The sequence below is a fragment of the Phymastichus coffea genome, unplaced genomic scaffold (genome assembly GCF_024137745.1).
Source record: "Phymastichus coffea isolate CEN01 unplaced genomic scaffold, Cenicafe_Pcof_1.1 PCOF00093, whole genome shotgun sequence".
Lineage (NCBI taxonomy): Eukaryota > Metazoa > Arthropoda > Insecta > Hymenoptera > Eulophidae > Phymastichus > Phymastichus coffea.
The window spans coordinates 208,317-224,380 of record NW_026706904.1 but is presented as its reverse complement, the minus strand read 5'-3'; the positions used below and the strand labels follow the sequence as shown (position 1 = coordinate 224,380).

The window sequence follows — 16,064 nt, the reverse complement described above, 5'->3', positions numbered from 1 at the left end:
AGATAAGCAAGAAGGTCGTCTATATTCGCTTGTCAGGCGGCAGATTCCGCCGTTTGACGTATCGCAAGCGGAACAATGAAATTCGCCGCGCATAATCGGCTGCGGGGAATTCGCGCGCGCGCGCGGGAAAAGGGCCAGCGGCGCTGCGCCGCTGCTCCCTCGTATATATGCGTATACATGAGGGCCTATACATATGCGGCCTACTAGGGAGACACAGACGCGCGAGTATAAAACGCTCGCCGATTTATATCGACGACTTGCGAGCGAAAGGTCGTGAGAGAGTGAAGAGCCAATGCAACAAAATCATTCGGGCGCTACGTCGCGCGCATCTGTGAGGGAAATTAGTTTAGCCGCTGCGCCTTATCGAACGTGGCGAGTCTCTTTTTATCGTGGCTCATTGATGTTTGAGCAAGAGCGAGCTGCTAGTGGCTCGGGAATGAGCAAAACAATCGGATATACACGGCCAGAAAAAGGAGTGACGAGATGCACGCGCCCGAGACACCGCATCTCCCCGGCGATCAGTCTCGCTCTCGCGTATACATGCAACATTGGCATGCATGCTCGTGTGAGTGAAGAAGCAGCAGCGCGGCAGCGCGGCAGCGCCGGCAGCGAGGGGGTGTCCTTGAGGCGGGCGGGGTCGTCGTCACTCGCGGCCCTGCGGGTAAACGACCACCGTCTCCGTGTGTACGTCCGCGCCTATGTATACACACGCGCGCGCGCACACACGCGCGCCCGCCTTGCAGGTGGCGCGCGCACTCGCCCAAGTGCAACGAAAATACCACTGGCCGGCTCTGTCGCGCCGGCGAGCTTTTACGGGTGCTTTGTAACGCCTCGTCCGACGCCAATTGCCAACAATTAGAAGCCGAACGTACCGCCGAAGCTACTTGCCGACTTAGCCTATTTCAAGACTGGTCAACTGGTGATGTTACTCTAGCGACGTAGACAATCAATTTGAGTCACACATCAGAAATGCCGCACAACTAATGCAGTGTTTTTTCTTCGCAAATTTGCACGAACAAGTCCCTCGACAAGCTTATAAAAACTGAAAACTGCAGAATATTCAAACATCGAGCTTATCGTAGTGTTTTGTTATTGCATCCTGTGATTTGCGCCGCAAACGACATTGTTATACCGATTTTTGCTCGCGGAATCGCCAGATTTCAAGAGTCGAATTGTCCGCAAGAAAACGAGCGAAATATCGATTTTACATGAAACTCTATTAGTATCATTAGAGGATTGATGGGCGGCCTTGGCAAAGAGCCTTCATTAACAATCAATTCGAAAAATGGCAAACTACATAAAAATGAAAAGTAATGGCACGTTAGGTTATCCGGGAATATAAGACGCTCGAAGCGAGCGTCAAGTCGCCCCGGAGCGAAGCTACCTGTTGTTTTTATCGCCCCGTTGCTATTGGTAGATCCAACGTCGGAAACTACGTCGCTCGCTGTAAGAGAGCTGCTGTCCAAGTGTTCAGCTGCCTCGCGAGATAATGAGCATCTTGTTACCATCCTTCAACGCCGCGTGACATGCAATTATTTATTTTTCGACGACTCGCGAGCGCGCGCGCGCCAATAGTTTCAGCAATTTTCCTATTATATGCGCACCATCGCCGCGCCGTAAAATTACTAATCCATTTTTGCCTGCTAATCGAATGGAAAATGACGAGCGAGCCACTTGAATCGGATGCCAACGGAGACGCGGGAGAGACACGCGCAAACGAGAATGAATTATGGCGGTCGAGTTGCACGCGCCGAACAAAGATAAATGAAAAACAAAGACATTTTTCTGACAAGAGGACTTTGGGTTCTCAAGACGAGCCGAACGGGAAAGCAAAATGATTTGCAAAGAAAGCATCCCGAACGACGCACTTGGCGCGACCTGGAGAGAGAAAAAGAAAAACCAGCTGGTAATCTCGATAAAGCGCTTGAAGCTGAAAGCACAGTGTGAGTGTATATATATCTCTTTGGTCGGGCTTAGCGTGAGCTCTCGCCAAGCAACTAAGTGTATGTAGCTATATAGAGAGATGAGATTCGCGGCGAATTTATAGGGATAGCGTGGCGGGCCGCGTGTGCGCGATATGACAACGAGATTCGCGCAACGCGGACCTACCGCGCTCCTCTTCTTCACTCTCTCCCTTGCCGAGAGAGGCCGAGACAGAGACGGAGGTGCTTCTTTCTATATCTTTCGACCAGCTCTCTGTGGGACAAAAAACAACGAGCTGTGCACCGAGAGCGAAAGCGATTTCGAGAATGCACTATGTGGTATTTTCATGATCTCGGTTTCATGCTATGACTCGGCTTTTTTTTCTGCTCAGATGAAAGTTTACAGCGAATTGTGCCTCGTTGCTGATTACTCATCTACAAACGTGGAATCTCAAAAGTCTTTGTGATTCCTTTAATGTGCCTTATCATCTGTTAATATTATCTTATTTCGATGAAACGTCAAACGGCTACTTTCGTGGGATTAAAATTATATTTCGCTCGTTCACTTTTCCTATAATAATTATTATCTGCCCGTAAGAAACTGGATTGCAGACGAATGGCTGCAGCTTCATTCAGCATTCAACTCGGAAATATGTATTTCGAAACTATGTAATTTAAGTAATGAAACTCGAAAGGGAGAGACGCCGCACAAATTGCAAACGTTTACACGTAATACAGCCAGAGAGCATGCTCGAAAAGCTCTTGAAACTAATAGTCACAATTAACTACATCCAGATGCTTCAATTATTTGTTCAAGTAATACAACTTCATAATAATTTGCGCAGACGTTTAAGATTCTCCAAGCGACAAGTTTTTGAACAAAAAAAAAGAAAAAAGAAACAAAAAAAAACGGAAATTACGACGATAAAAATAAAAGAGGGAAGGGGAGGCGACCTTGACGAAGGCGCGAGATACACTAGGCTCGGTAACGAGCTAAATCTATTACATCGTGCAACTCGCGAACGAGAAAGAGAGAGAGAGAGAGAGAGAGAGAGAGAGAGAGAGAGAGAGAGAGAGAGAGAGAGGAGAGAGAGAGAGAGAGAGAGAGAGAGAGAGAGAGAGAGAGAGAGAGAGAGAGACTACTACACGTCAGTCCAACGCCCTTTCGCCGCGCGATAAAGCTTCCTCTTTGTTGTTCTCGCGTACGACATTCCCAAGCATTAAACGCATCGACAATGCAGCCGAGAGATTTGACTGCGTTTCATGCTTAGTCAACCGAAGCTCTAAGCATATTACTTGCACTTTACAATCTTCAACGTTCTATTTTTGAAATGTTCGAGGTGTTAACACCGATTGCACTGTTCACGGTGAGGACGAGCTCGGCAGCGAAAAAATTGTCGAAAACGGGCACAAGCTTATAAATATTATAAATAGCCTTGCGACGATTCAAGTGCCACCTACGCAATAAGAGAAAAAAAAACGGTAGAGTTGTTTATCGATGCGCATCTCGCCCACTCTTTACGTCTCGTCTTCGCGATTGTGTTCGCCGCGCTTTGGCGTATAATTTGTGCCGCATTGCCCTGCGAAGCGTCTTTTGCGTGCGTGCAACTGTGCGGCCAGCGACGGACGCTTCTCGACAAGGGATACGCGGCACTATCGGTTCGTAGCCGAGGATGCGCTCGGTGCCTGCGGCCCCGCGGCACTACTGTCCAATCGGCGACAGATCACAGGGGCAGCGCCGCGGTAGCCCACGTCCAAGCGATTGCTGCCTCTTCCTTCTCGCGCGCGCGCGCGCGCGGTGCAGGCGACGTCCTGACAGGCGAGTAGCTGTCCGTTCTTCCGTTGCGAAGGCACAACGAGCCTCGTCTTGTGTACGCTAGTTGCTATTTGTTAGCGCAACAACTCCACGTTGTATTTTTCTTCCGTTCTTTCTTTTACCTTTGGGCATTAGTCATTAACTTCATATTTTGATGCATCAAGTTGCATCTTCCTTGCAGGTTGAAAGCTAACTTCCTTTAATCACTGAGTTATTTGTTTGCACAAATCGCACACCCTAACCCACGTTGTAGCGAATTCCATTGACTTCATCCAAGGTAAACACAAAGTATAACGTTGATCGATGGCGCGTTGAAAAAAAAAATCCCGATTAAAGGTGAAGCAAGCCGGTAGTGTAATAAGAAGTAGTAGCTCGTTAAATACACTTTCCATTTTCGAGGGAAATTGCTGTTCACGCGTAGTTTCCTACGGCGACGTCGTGAAAAAGTGCTTCTCGAAAATTGTCGTGGAGAACGAGTTGCATACTGATTCAGCCACGCATCATTACGCAAGTCGTTGCGAGTCTCCTCTTCTTTCTTTATTTTTCGACAGGCCGGTTTTCTGGCGTGAAATTATTCATTTAGATAAGCCCCCTGCATCGTTTGCAGCGGCAACGAGACCAGAACAACGCGCCGTAACGCCTATCTAGCTCGCAAAAGAAGGACTAATTTTGGCGCGCCGATGCCACGCAATTGTCAATTAATGAATTTCGCCAGCGGCGACGATACATTTCATTAGCGCATAGATGTGCTATGCAGAACGGCGCAATTGATTGATAATCGTGCGCGGAGAGCTCATCTTCGTGGCATCCTTTTTTTCCTTCAGTTTTCTTCTTTTCTTCTTATTATTTGTTTGTTTTTGCGACTCGTGGGAACGCGACAAAGGAGACAGATAGCTATTAGCGCGCGTGCTTCGCTCTCGGTTTCTATGCTGCGCGCTGTCGTCGTTGTCGTCGTCGTTTGCCGCTTTACTTCCTTCGAGCTTTCTCGGCTCGTTTCCGCTGCGCGCGCGGCTTTTGCCCAAGTGTGTTTACCTGCGCTAATTAGACCGCCAGCGCTAAGAACTCGGCGCTGCTCGGATCCCAAATTAGCGGGGTGGCTTTTATTTTTAAATGCCACCTTCAGGCAGGCAGCTACATTGCTGCTTCTTTTTATTGCTTTTCCTTTCGCGCCCAGCTGCGTATCTCTTTCAACACTCTCGAATGACTGGACGACACTTTTTTTGCTTGCAAAGTATTGTCGGTCGAAAATAGGATAGATAATTGGAAATTTATGGCTGTTTCACGTCAACAAACATAAGAAATTCAATGCTCACGAATGCGTTGGTGAGAGCGCGCTGGAAATTTTGTAATTCAGTTAAAAGTCTTGCTCCAATACGCTCGAGCCTGAATAGAAGAGACGTAGGCCTCGTCGAGGCGTCGAGAAAATATGACTTTTGCTCATGAATAATGGTTTAATCGTCATCTTTCGCGACGAGTACACGAAGCGTTCACCGGGAAGAGGCGTATAATCAAAGTTCGTAAATTTCATTGCTCAAAAACGCACAGAGTAATAGAGTTTTTTCTTTACCGCGCGCGAATGCGAATCACCAGGTTGAATTATTTTAATAACAAAAACAAAGTAAGGCCCCGTAGCTGATTATCCCATCACGCAGCAGCTGTAACGAGTTATCTCGTTAAGGCGAACATCTGTAATTCGACGAAAAAAAGCAGATGAGAGGGAGGGAGAGAGAAAGGTGCAGCGTACTCGCGCATGGACTTGTCAGCGGCAGCACCCGGAAATTCTCATGGGTTCGCAAGGAATATTACATAACGAGGCGTGTAGCGCGGGAGCTTGGCAGTGCGCGCGTAAGGCCAAGGTCAAGCGGTATGCCTCGAAAATTCACGAGCACCTGTTCCTTCGCGCCCTTCCATTCTTCCCGCAGAGGGAAGAGAGCAATTTGCTCGACGAGCGAGTCGGAGTCGCGCAAAAGCGCAAGTAACCGCCGAACGCGGCGAAATTTCTTCGCCGTCTCCTCTTAAGGGCCTCATCGTAAAAACTTTTGCCCTCGTTGTCGTCCTCGAAATCGCACGAGCTCGTCGCGTTGAGTTCAGTGGCCGAGACTTTTTGCGCGTAATTGAACTCCTACATTTATTCGCGGATGCCTCCGCGACTTTCAGATTCGTTCACTTGCAAAGTTTTCTTTTCTTTTCATTTCTTTTTTCTAATAAATGCTAACGAACCAAAGTTACTCGTCTCGGAGTTAGAAGGCAGATGTGACAATGTTTCGAAATACGTTAATTTTGTCAAAACTGCATGATATCATGATGTCAGTCTTCCCGTGTAATGTTATAATGTGAAAAAGACATGGTACCTGCTTGATTCTTGTTAAATACCGCCACGGAAGCTTCCGTAGTCCGAGGTTTCCATAAAAATGCCGTTTAGCCGAAAAGGAATTAGGACTCTGAGCCGATGCTCGTCAATTATGAGCCCTAGAAAGTTCGTACTTTGAGATGGTGTCCGTGCATCTCTCTCGCTCCACAGCGACAAACAAAGCCGACAAAAGAGCCGCCTTGGCGTCACGTAAAAAATGCAAAGCTAACATAGTCGCTACGATCGTGTCCCCTCCATATATCCGTCCAACAGCCTCGTCTTTCGTCTCTCTATCCTCGCAAGTAAAGCAAAAAAAGAATAGAAGCGACGACGTAACAGCTCCCACATTCCGCATGCAGTTGGAGTCTTTCCTTCGCCCTCTCTTTCACTCACTCTCTCTCTCTCTCTCTCTCTCTCGCAGGCGGACTAATCGATCTCTTTCACCGAGAGATAACGGACTATACTACAGCCGGCCTTGACCATTTGACGCACTGATTCGGCCATTTATTCTTCCCAGATTCCTACGCACCTTTGTATCTTTATGCTTCTTGACTCGAGAGAGTTTCTTTTGCCGCGAAATCGAACTACCAGCAGGCTGCTACTTTACGATGGGAGTGGGCACTCCGAAGCTACGTGCATACGTTGCATTCGAGGGCTGTAAAGCAACGTCGAACGAGTGAATCTCTTGGGGTCGCTTGCCTGTGAATTCCACACGTCTATGCCGTTGAGAGTCCCTGTCTAACTGGATTTATTGCGTTTCGTTAAATGCAAACTAATAAACTTTAATTTTTAGTTCCTGCTCTTGCGATTTCATCAAGACTTGCATTTTCATTTCATTTCATTGCTTTTGAAAATAATCGTCTGATTCATGAACGAACTATTCTTAGTTCAAATAGTCAAGACATTTGGGCCTACCACAACCAGCAATAAGAATCACTGATAAATGTGCAAGACTCAGAAGGCATATAAAAAGTCTCTTTTGAGAAAGGGATAGTCAGCATGTTGGCTTGCAATAATTGCAAGACATTAAACTAATTCGACATGTAGACTCTGCGACAAGCAAGTAAATCATCGAGTCGGCGCTCGTTCGCGAATAAGGCAAATCCCGGTTAGGAGGCAACGGGGAGTCGTTTGCGCCGCGGCAACTTTGCCAATCTAAAGTCCCACGAGGACCGTAACTTAACGAGGCGAGAGCACTTAAGAGACAAAGAGAGCGACGCGCGCATGTGTGTGTCTGCGTGCGTTCTAATCTCGTGCGAACGTTCGAACCAACTTGCAATTTAGTGCTTTCATACTTGAGTGGCCGTTTGTAACCGACAGATAAGTCAAACTATTTTCAACGACTTTTTTCCAACGTTGCAGTAGCGATATCTTACACCGACTAAAGTAAAAAAGGCAAAGTTTAGGTACTTGAACCAGCTGTTGGATAATTAGAACAGAGATGAACTTTAACTCGTTTGGGGTTGAAGATAACTTTATATATAGTATGCTTAAGTCTTGACTATTCCTAACATAAATTTTTGCATTGGTTTGCATGCAAAATCATGCAATTAAAATAATTCAATGACTTACCCTATTCTGGTGATCAATTTGCCGTGTACGTGAAGATAAGAGGTGATGAAACGTTTGTTTAACTAAAAAAAATATGTATAGTGAGCTTACATTGCAAAACCGTTAAATCATTTGTGAAATGATTATATATATTCAGCTAAATTTTAAAAGTTTTTAAGAATATAGTTAAATACCTCAACGCTCGTAAGCATTGTAAGATCTTCCAGATCACTATTATCCATTCTAGAGTCCGTAGAAGTTGTGGCTGATGTGGTACGTCTCATTCTCTTTCCATCAGGGTGAATCCAAATTTCCCGTCGGAGCGAACCGCCAATAAGATTAGCACCTTCTTTTTCCTTCATTCTTGCTCTTTCTTTTAATTCTCTTTCCTCCTTTCTTTTACGCTCCGTAGATTCGTACTGTGAAAAAATAAATATTTGTTAGAAAATCTATACAATCGCTATTTATATAAGCTACATATTACGTGCACACAGTACATGATAGCATTTTCAATGCACGCTTTCACTGAATTTTCACTAAAAATTATTTAAAGTCATTACTAAATTTGTTTGGAAATAACCGAAAACGTTATTTTTTAAGACACATAAGTTTTATGATAAACATAAAATATGTAACACAAAATATCATCTATTGCAATCGTTTGAGCATGAAAATTATTTTAAAAATACCTTTAACGGCGTTATCAAGTGTTCTAACTTTTCGATATCAAAATATATAAAAGCTTTTTTAGTACAGAGCCAACTTTCGAAAAGCTGAAAACTAATAAAATGTTTCAAACGATTGCTGCAACCTAAGACGTCAATTCGAAACATTTATTCTACCTTAATTATATTCTATAATATTTTATACGTAAGCAGATCATCAAACATATCGTGAATTAATCTATTTGAATACACATGGTAATACACGTGAATATTTTTAATAAAAATAATTGGACTGTATGCAAAAGATATTAGCTGTTTGAATAAGTTTCTAAGAAGCCATTCCATCAATAATGAACTGACCAGTGATCCATTAAAAGCTAAAAGAAATTATAAATATCTGCCAAAGTTTTGAGTAATTGGGAGATGTGATTGCCACATAAATGTGTGAAAATTGTATTGCGGTGCATAAATAGAAAAAAATATTAATTTACAAAAAAATATCAAAGCAAGAAATGAAATAATTTGATAGTTGAAAATTATGTCAAATCGGAAAAAGCCTACTAAAACAGACTCTATGGCCATGAAATGATTGGTGAAGAATTCACATCAAGTACTGAACGTTACTTACATAATGTAGATACTGTCCGCGACAGAAAACCATAATATTATTTTAGATATTATTATCAAACAAAGGTCAAATAAATATGTTTAGTATTTATAGAACCATCAATTACCTTTTTCCTATTTTCATCAAACATGGTAATCAAACTTTCGCGAGCTGACGGGAACGGATTTGAAGCCATCAGAGATCGCATGTAGTAATAAACTGCGTCCAATTTTCTCCTCTGTAAAGATTAAATTTATCAATAAAAGTGATGTTTAAGATTCAAATGTTATTTTTATACTTACAGCATAAGTTGCCAATAATGCTAATTTACTGTAAGGTCTTCCATTTTTCGGATTAATTTGTTGTGCTTTCAGGTACCATCTATAAAACCAAATTATAATTAAAAAAAACTATTTCTTAAGTAATTCATCTCTTGAGTATCAAAACTTACTGTCTTGATTTGCCGTTATTTGCCGATTCAGTAGCCAACTCTTTGTACCTTGCTAAATCACCCAGAAATAGAAACAATTTTTGAGCACTGATTAATGCCAAACCAATCATACCAAGGCCTTTCGGTGGCTTTGTAGATGTTAAATAAGTGTCGTGTTTGAATTGATAAGTAGTTTCAAGAACCGTGAGTAAACTAGTAAAATACGTTGTTCCTTCATCAACTAATTTTAATAAAAGTTTTTTATGCTGCTCCCGACGTTCAGTATCTTCTTTAGCCAGTGGTTTTCTTAGTATTTCTATTATGTTATAAAATACAATTTTCCAAAAATGCTGCTCTATATTTTCAGATTCGCAAAACTTAAGATCAGTAACCAACAAAGTTTTCAAACTTTCTTGATGAAAATTCCTTATATGACATATTTGATCCCAACTCGAGGTAATGTCAGTAGAGCTGAGAATGTACTGTAGTTCCGAATCTGCTCGTCCAATATCCAAAAGCAAATAAGGATTTTTTGATGATCGAAAACTAGAAAAAAGAACAATGATCACCACATATCAAAAATTGAAGTACTCGTATGTTACATTTAAAAATTATTTGGCAGACCTTTCAGAACATGGATCATACCAAACTGGCCTCATACTCCCAAATTGATCTGAGATGTGTGACATTGACATATTATCAACTAGAGTGCTTTGAAAACCATGATGAATAATAGGTTGCATGTTCGTGTGAGGATGATATACGGGAGTACTGGCAGGTTGAACGGGTAAATCATTATCTCTGCCAAAGAATTTGCTCTTAGTATCCGTCACGACAAAATTAAATTTCCAAAACTAAAATTAAAGATTATTTAATTCGCTTACCTTTGTTGACCGCTAGCTCTACTTCCAGGAGAATTAACTATTATAGGTTTATTTGGATTATTTGGATCAAACAGTATTCTTTTCTGTTGTTGTGAGAGTTGTTGTCTAGGGGGTGGAGCATTTGAAGACAGGTGTGTTTGATCAGGTAAAACTAAGACACCAGGTTGTTGAGAATTTGTATGAGTTGAAGGGGAGTGACGATGTGTTGAACTTGGACCAGAGCTTGTAACTGGTGTGGAATGCGATAAAGGAGTTCGTCGGCCGTCGTCTGATTCACAGATTGACGTTCTTCCAGCTCTCCAATTTTCTTCGATATTTTGAGATGTCGTTCTATGATAAAAAACGATGATTTATTATAGAATAAATTAAAATGAAAATCAATTGAGCATAACATACCTATTCCTATAAAAGTCATCTGCACCGCGACCACCACGGAAATTCCTATCTTTGCTACACTGTCTATCTCTACTACGATGTGAATTTCTTCTCCTACCCTCGAACCTTTTATTACTGCTACTACTAGAACTATTTTTTTGGTTATTGTTATAATTATCATTCTCTCTATTTTGCTGATTGTTTTGACGCTCTCGACTACTTTCTTCTATTTTATCTTTACTTCTAAAAACCAAAGTAAAAGCATCAACTTGGCAAATAACATCATAATTATGATTTCAATGGTCTATGTTGAAATAATGATACTTACTTATCTCTACCTCGTCTTGATTTCTTTTTTTTAGAACTCCTGCTTTTCCCGCTTCTTCCTCCAGTTGGCGGCTGAATTGCGGGTGCATTCGCATTGTCACGTAAACTCATTATAGAAGAGCTACGACTCATTTGTTCTGCTTCCAATCTTTCACTTAATTCTACTTCTTCATACCAATCCTGTAACAAATATTGCATTGTTGAATAAGCTTAGAATTTAACGATGTCTATAAATTTATCAATAAAAAAAATTTTATTACCAATACTTCAGACTTATCATCAGGCACAGGACTACAAGGTTCACTTTTTGTAGGACTAACATTTGATTTTTGTTGAGATTTTGGTTTTTCTTGCATAGAATTAGTTTCACTTATATTATTATTTATTTTATGTCTGAAATTCAATATTAACATGGTTAAAGAAATCTCAATAATATCTTTCTAAATATTGCAAAACCTCTTACGTTTGATGGGAAGGTCGGTGTGAGTTTAATGAAGGAATTGATTCACGTCTACGACTATTTACAGGTGATTGACATCTAGTTACTTGAGATCGATAAGAACCTGGAGAAGATGCTGGTGGAGGCATCAACAAACTATCTACACGGCTTAAGCTCTCCATACTCGTACACATAGTGCTATTGCTTCCACGACGATCATGAGATCTTAAACGATTTGAATAATTAATACAATTTTATTAATCTATGTCTTTTGTGAGTAACGAAAATATACCTGTTCGCGTACTCTTGGCTTGGCGTATGTGATCTTGAACTTGGCGCTGTATATTCATCAGGAGTAACAGGCCTAAAAACTGGAGGTGACTGTGATTCTTCTGGTCTAGGTCTACCTCTGCCTCGGCTTCGAGCTGGCACAGTATTTGACCAATTTGATTGCGGGGGTGCAGAACCACTCGGCGGTAAATTTTGCATGGTTTGCGAATGTGGCATAACGGGATAGCGAGGTGTTGAGCCCTGTAAATCAATTTACCGACATTTAAATATTTAAATCCGATTTTTATATTTATATTTAAAAAATTATTATATTTTTTACTCTTACATGACTTACTTGAAATGTCAGTGAATTTCCATCCCAAGCGCCTTCTGATGTGCCAATAGAACTATTTTGTTGGGTTATACCATGTTCTTGATGATATTTGGCACGTAAACGTGGTGGTAAATTTTCAGGATTTAATCTTTTAGGCATGGTAATTTCTTTACCCCCACGTTTTCCGGACGGCGGCTTTCCTTGAAATTTATCTGAATATCCAAGAGGTTCAACACTACGTGTATCTCTTATCCGATCAGTATCATTTAAATTTTTTGCTGTTATAAAAAGCGGTTCTGATCCCTTTTAAGAAAAAATTATTAAAATAAAATAGCTTGTATTACAAACATTTTTAAAAAGAAGCGGAAGTGTTTTGTTTGAATACATACTTGTCTAATTTCTCGAGGATTATCTCTATTACGATTACCAAAATTTCTAGTTGATGCAGGGGACTCTGTTCTCCTGCGATCTTCATTATCGGATACATTTCTATTTCTACGATTTCCACGTTTTGAATGCTCATCTTTAACTCTACCATCATTTTGATTTCCAAAATTACTAGGCATATTTCTACTAGGATGAGTATCATTTCTATTACGATTTGATTGAACATCCCAATCTCTGTCTGCTCTACTGCTGGATCTTTCTCTGTCCCAATGGTTTTCTAAAGATGGTCTAAATAAGAAAATTAATATCAATTGAAACATTTAAAAATTTTAAATAAACAACTTTATAAAAGTAAATAAATGTACTAATCTGATGTAGTTAATCTATGAAATAGTTTCTCTTTTAATTTCAGCTAACATTCCTGACAGTCAATGCTTCAAATATAAGTTAAAAGTTGCTTACTTGTTTATTGTTTCATGTTCAGCCATGGCTTCCTTTACTTTCTTGGGTACATATAACGGTTGTTCTGGTTTTTTATTTTTTTTTCTAGGATCATTTATACTAGAATGATGGTTTTTAGAAGTACTTTGACCATTATTACCATCAACATGATTTTTAGTGTTAATATGTGTATCATTTAATCTATCACTTAAACTATCAACTTGTAATCTAGAACTGATTTTGGATTGGCTAGGATTACTGAAGTGTGATTGCTTTAAACGATCTTGCACTGAAGGCATTTTAGGCCTTTCTTGTGAATTATTTTCATGATCAAAGTCATCAGATCTTCCAGACTTTCGCAAAGGTCCACTACCTGGTCTGTAAAGTGCTCGAGGTGGTGCTTTATTACCTCCTCCTCGCATTGCTGCTAATCTTTCTTTTTCAAATTTCAAATTGATTGAGTTTTCTGTAAATTAAAGTCATTCCTGTACATCATCTCAAGTTATGGAATAAAAATCACTTATTAAACTAATTGTTTGGACTTTTATAAAATGGAAAGAAACAAAGTTATTAATGCACTATGATGCAATTTAGTTATTTTATTGTGTATATTCATGATTCGAGGTAATTTTGTTACATTTATTATACGCCTTAGTCGTGGGTAAGATCGCTATTCGAAGAAATGATAAGATCCGGATACTGTTGTGATTTTTTTTTCAACAAAAACATTGCGATCTAGCGACGTTATGGTTGACAATGCATTTGCAAGAAAACAAAGAGAATAAGAGTTATGTAATATAAAAAGCGGACGAATAAAAAACAATTAATTTGCGACGAGATTATCAGTAAATAATTTGAAAAGCTATTTTTAGTTGCGCAAAAAACGCTTTTCGGAAAACATACTCACGGTCTTCCCGCGGTTCGCCGTCTTTTGGCTTTACAGGTTAGCTTCGTTCTAGCATATAAGGTTAGTTTTCACGACTCGCGACAGCAAAATAAGCTTTTTAGGGATGAATAGGCATTGCAACACAATCTCACGGAATCGATGACGCTATTTATTGAATTAATTCCCGTGGATTTATTGAATTATTTACAAGGAGACTTCTTTCGTTGTACCTTGTGAAATCTCTCCCCACTTTCTGCGTCCTTTGTCGTGGTTCGCCATATTGAAGTACAATTCCCGTCAAAACTTTCAGGAAGGTCAAGATACTTTCATGATTCACGGCACGGCGCCTGTTTCGCGATTTTGCCGCATCTCCATTTGTTGCGCTATGCAATTAATTATACTTATACATTTAATATTGAAACACAATATAATGCTACTTACTTTTAAATTTATTCTATCATTTCAGAGGATAATATGATAAACTGATGAAATTATTCACAATTTGTCAATAGCCCCCTTTATAAAGTGAGAAATCTAATTTTACCAGTAATCTGGAATATTATACAAAAATGTATACCCATAATTATTCTAATAACTTTATTCTTTTAATATAAAAAATGAGTATGAGTGGATTTTTCTAAAACAATTGTAGAATTACATTTCCATAAAATATCTGCTTCTATAATTTAGTATGCTATGAAATTACAGTAAAATAATTGTCATTCTTTTTGAAAAATAATTTCCTTCGGTATAGCAGTACACTCAATTTCCATAAAAATATTGAAATAAAAATGATTGTTAGATTTGTTCCTATTATAATTTTTCTATAACAAACCTCCTTTGAAAATATTTTCAACATAAAAAATTCTAAATCATTTTCAATATATGTATATGTATATATACAGACATATAGATAGTATTATATATTAATCTAACACAGCTAATTGGAAATTCATTTGGAATAAAATTTTAGATATTATTTCAGATAAACTGAATAGACTTTTCTAAACATTGGAAATAGATCATAAACATTGCAACATTATATGTGTTTGATGATTTTTAATTACTCAGAATAGAAAAACAAAATTTTTTAGACAATTTTTTTATTTTTCATGTCATAAATTAGTAATTTTTTGCTAAGATTCCATCTTTTTTTGCAAGGCGAACTATGCAGTCATCTGATTCACCCTGTAATAAAAATATATATGTACATAAACAACAACAGCAATATAAACAACAGCAAGTAGTAATTCTTAATTTTGTCATATTTATGAATTATTAATAGCTGCACCAAATTCTTAGTTTGTAAAATATAAGATGTACCATAATGTTATGATCAATGAAAGCTGGACTGATATTCAATTTTTTCAATATTCTGATTTTAATATTGATTATATAAAATAAAAGTTTTTAATTGACCAATTAAAAATAAATATATCATAAGTATTTTTTTACAAATCTATACTATTAAATAATATCTAATTACAAAAATTTAACTGCTGATTCTTGCAAATGAATACTATTAACTGAGTTAAAGTTCTACTAAAAAAAAGAATTCAATGATGGCTATTAATAACAGACTTTTTAAGGTATAAAATAGAACTTTTATACTATTAAGACCTACCATGCGACGGATAGCTCCACAGATAGCATACATTTTGTTTGTGTCGGTCATACGTCCTGTTACTGGATCAACATCAGCCAATGCAATCTGGATAGAAGCATGATCTTTAGCATGAATGATGCGATTGCTTGCTGAGCTGAAATTATTAATAAACCATATTTTTTGTTAAATAATAAAAAGTATATTAACTAAAATGTCCTTTCAAGAGTATAACCTAAAGTATTATTTCCTAACAATATAAAAATTATCTCTTAAATTTTAAACACATTATGCATTGTAATTAAATATTTCATAATTTTTATTGAATCAATCATAATTTTTAATTGTTTATCTTACTTCGAAAATGAGAAAACCACGTGCATAACCACTCACCATTTCCTGGGGCAGTACAAGTCAACGAATTCTCCAGCGTCGTTTTCCATAGTGCAAGCTGTAAAAAAGATTTTTTAGATTTTGCTTAAAATTATAAAATAAATTGACTCAAAGATATACTGAATAATAAAAACAACAAAAACAAATCACAAAAGTTGAGTACCTATATTCGTATTACGATGCAAGACAAGAAGAAAAAGAAGAGTCAAGTCGCAAGAAAGAGTAGGAATGAAAATCAAAACCAAAATGTCGACCTCTCGAACGTTTGTATAACACTACGTTTCCGCGCTTTTTCAAAAAATTTATCACTTAGAAAATGATTTTGAAGTTGATTAAAAAATATGAATAAATCTCAACTCTTTATCTTATTTTATCTGGATTGTT

General features: G+C 38.8%; 2 protein-coding genes across 4 annotated transcripts in view; both read right to left on the bottom strand.

Annotated features, from left to right (window-relative positions):
* LOC131669455 (telomerase-binding protein EST1A-like) overlaps positions 1-13,963 on the bottom strand; it is a 102,287-nt gene extending 88,324 nt beyond the window's left edge. For 2 of the 3 annotated variants that reach the window (XM_058944330.1, XM_058944331.1), the window contains exons 1-16: positions 13,915-13,963; positions 12,820-13,264; positions 12,360-12,645; positions 11,983-12,273; positions 11,659-11,897; positions 11,391-11,591; positions 11,188-11,320; positions 10,929-11,107; positions 10,622-10,843; positions 10,226-10,555; positions 9,966-10,142; positions 9,363-9,887; positions 9,214-9,292; positions 9,039-9,149; positions 7,834-8,058; positions 7,661-7,722 (exon numbers count right to left, since the gene is read on the bottom strand). In XM_058944330.1, the coding sequence (XP_058800313.1) occupies positions 7,661-7,722; positions 7,834-8,058; positions 9,039-9,149; positions 9,214-9,292; positions 9,363-9,887; positions 9,966-10,142; positions 10,226-10,555; positions 10,622-10,843; positions 10,929-11,107; positions 11,188-11,320; positions 11,391-11,591; positions 11,659-11,897; positions 11,983-12,273; positions 12,360-12,645; positions 12,820-13,264; positions 13,915-13,963 (3,554 nt within the window). Of the gene's footprint in view, positions 1-7,660; positions 7,723-7,833; positions 8,059-8,932; positions 8,945-9,038; positions 9,150-9,213; positions 9,293-9,362; positions 9,888-9,965; positions 10,143-10,225; positions 10,556-10,621; positions 10,844-10,928; positions 11,108-11,187; positions 11,321-11,390; positions 11,592-11,658; positions 11,898-11,982; positions 12,274-12,359; positions 12,646-12,819; positions 13,265-13,914 lie in introns of all 3 variants that reach the window. The other variant, XM_058944329.1, reaches the window with a different exon arrangement.
* Positions 13,964-14,711: 748 nt separating this feature from the next.
* LOC131669442 (small ribosomal subunit protein eS21) lies at positions 14,712-15,927 on the bottom strand. Its single transcript, XM_058944308.1, has 4 exons — positions 15,844-15,927; positions 15,681-15,738; positions 15,309-15,444; positions 14,712-14,872 (listed from the first exon to the last, which is right to left on the bottom strand). The coding sequence occupies exons 2-4, from the start codon at positions 15,728-15,730 to the stop codon at positions 14,807-14,809; spliced, it is 252 nt and encodes an 83-aa protein (XP_058800291.1). The 5' UTR covers positions 15,731-15,738; positions 15,844-15,927; the 3' UTR covers positions 14,712-14,806.
* Between the last annotated feature and the right edge of the window lie 137 nt (positions 15,928-16,064).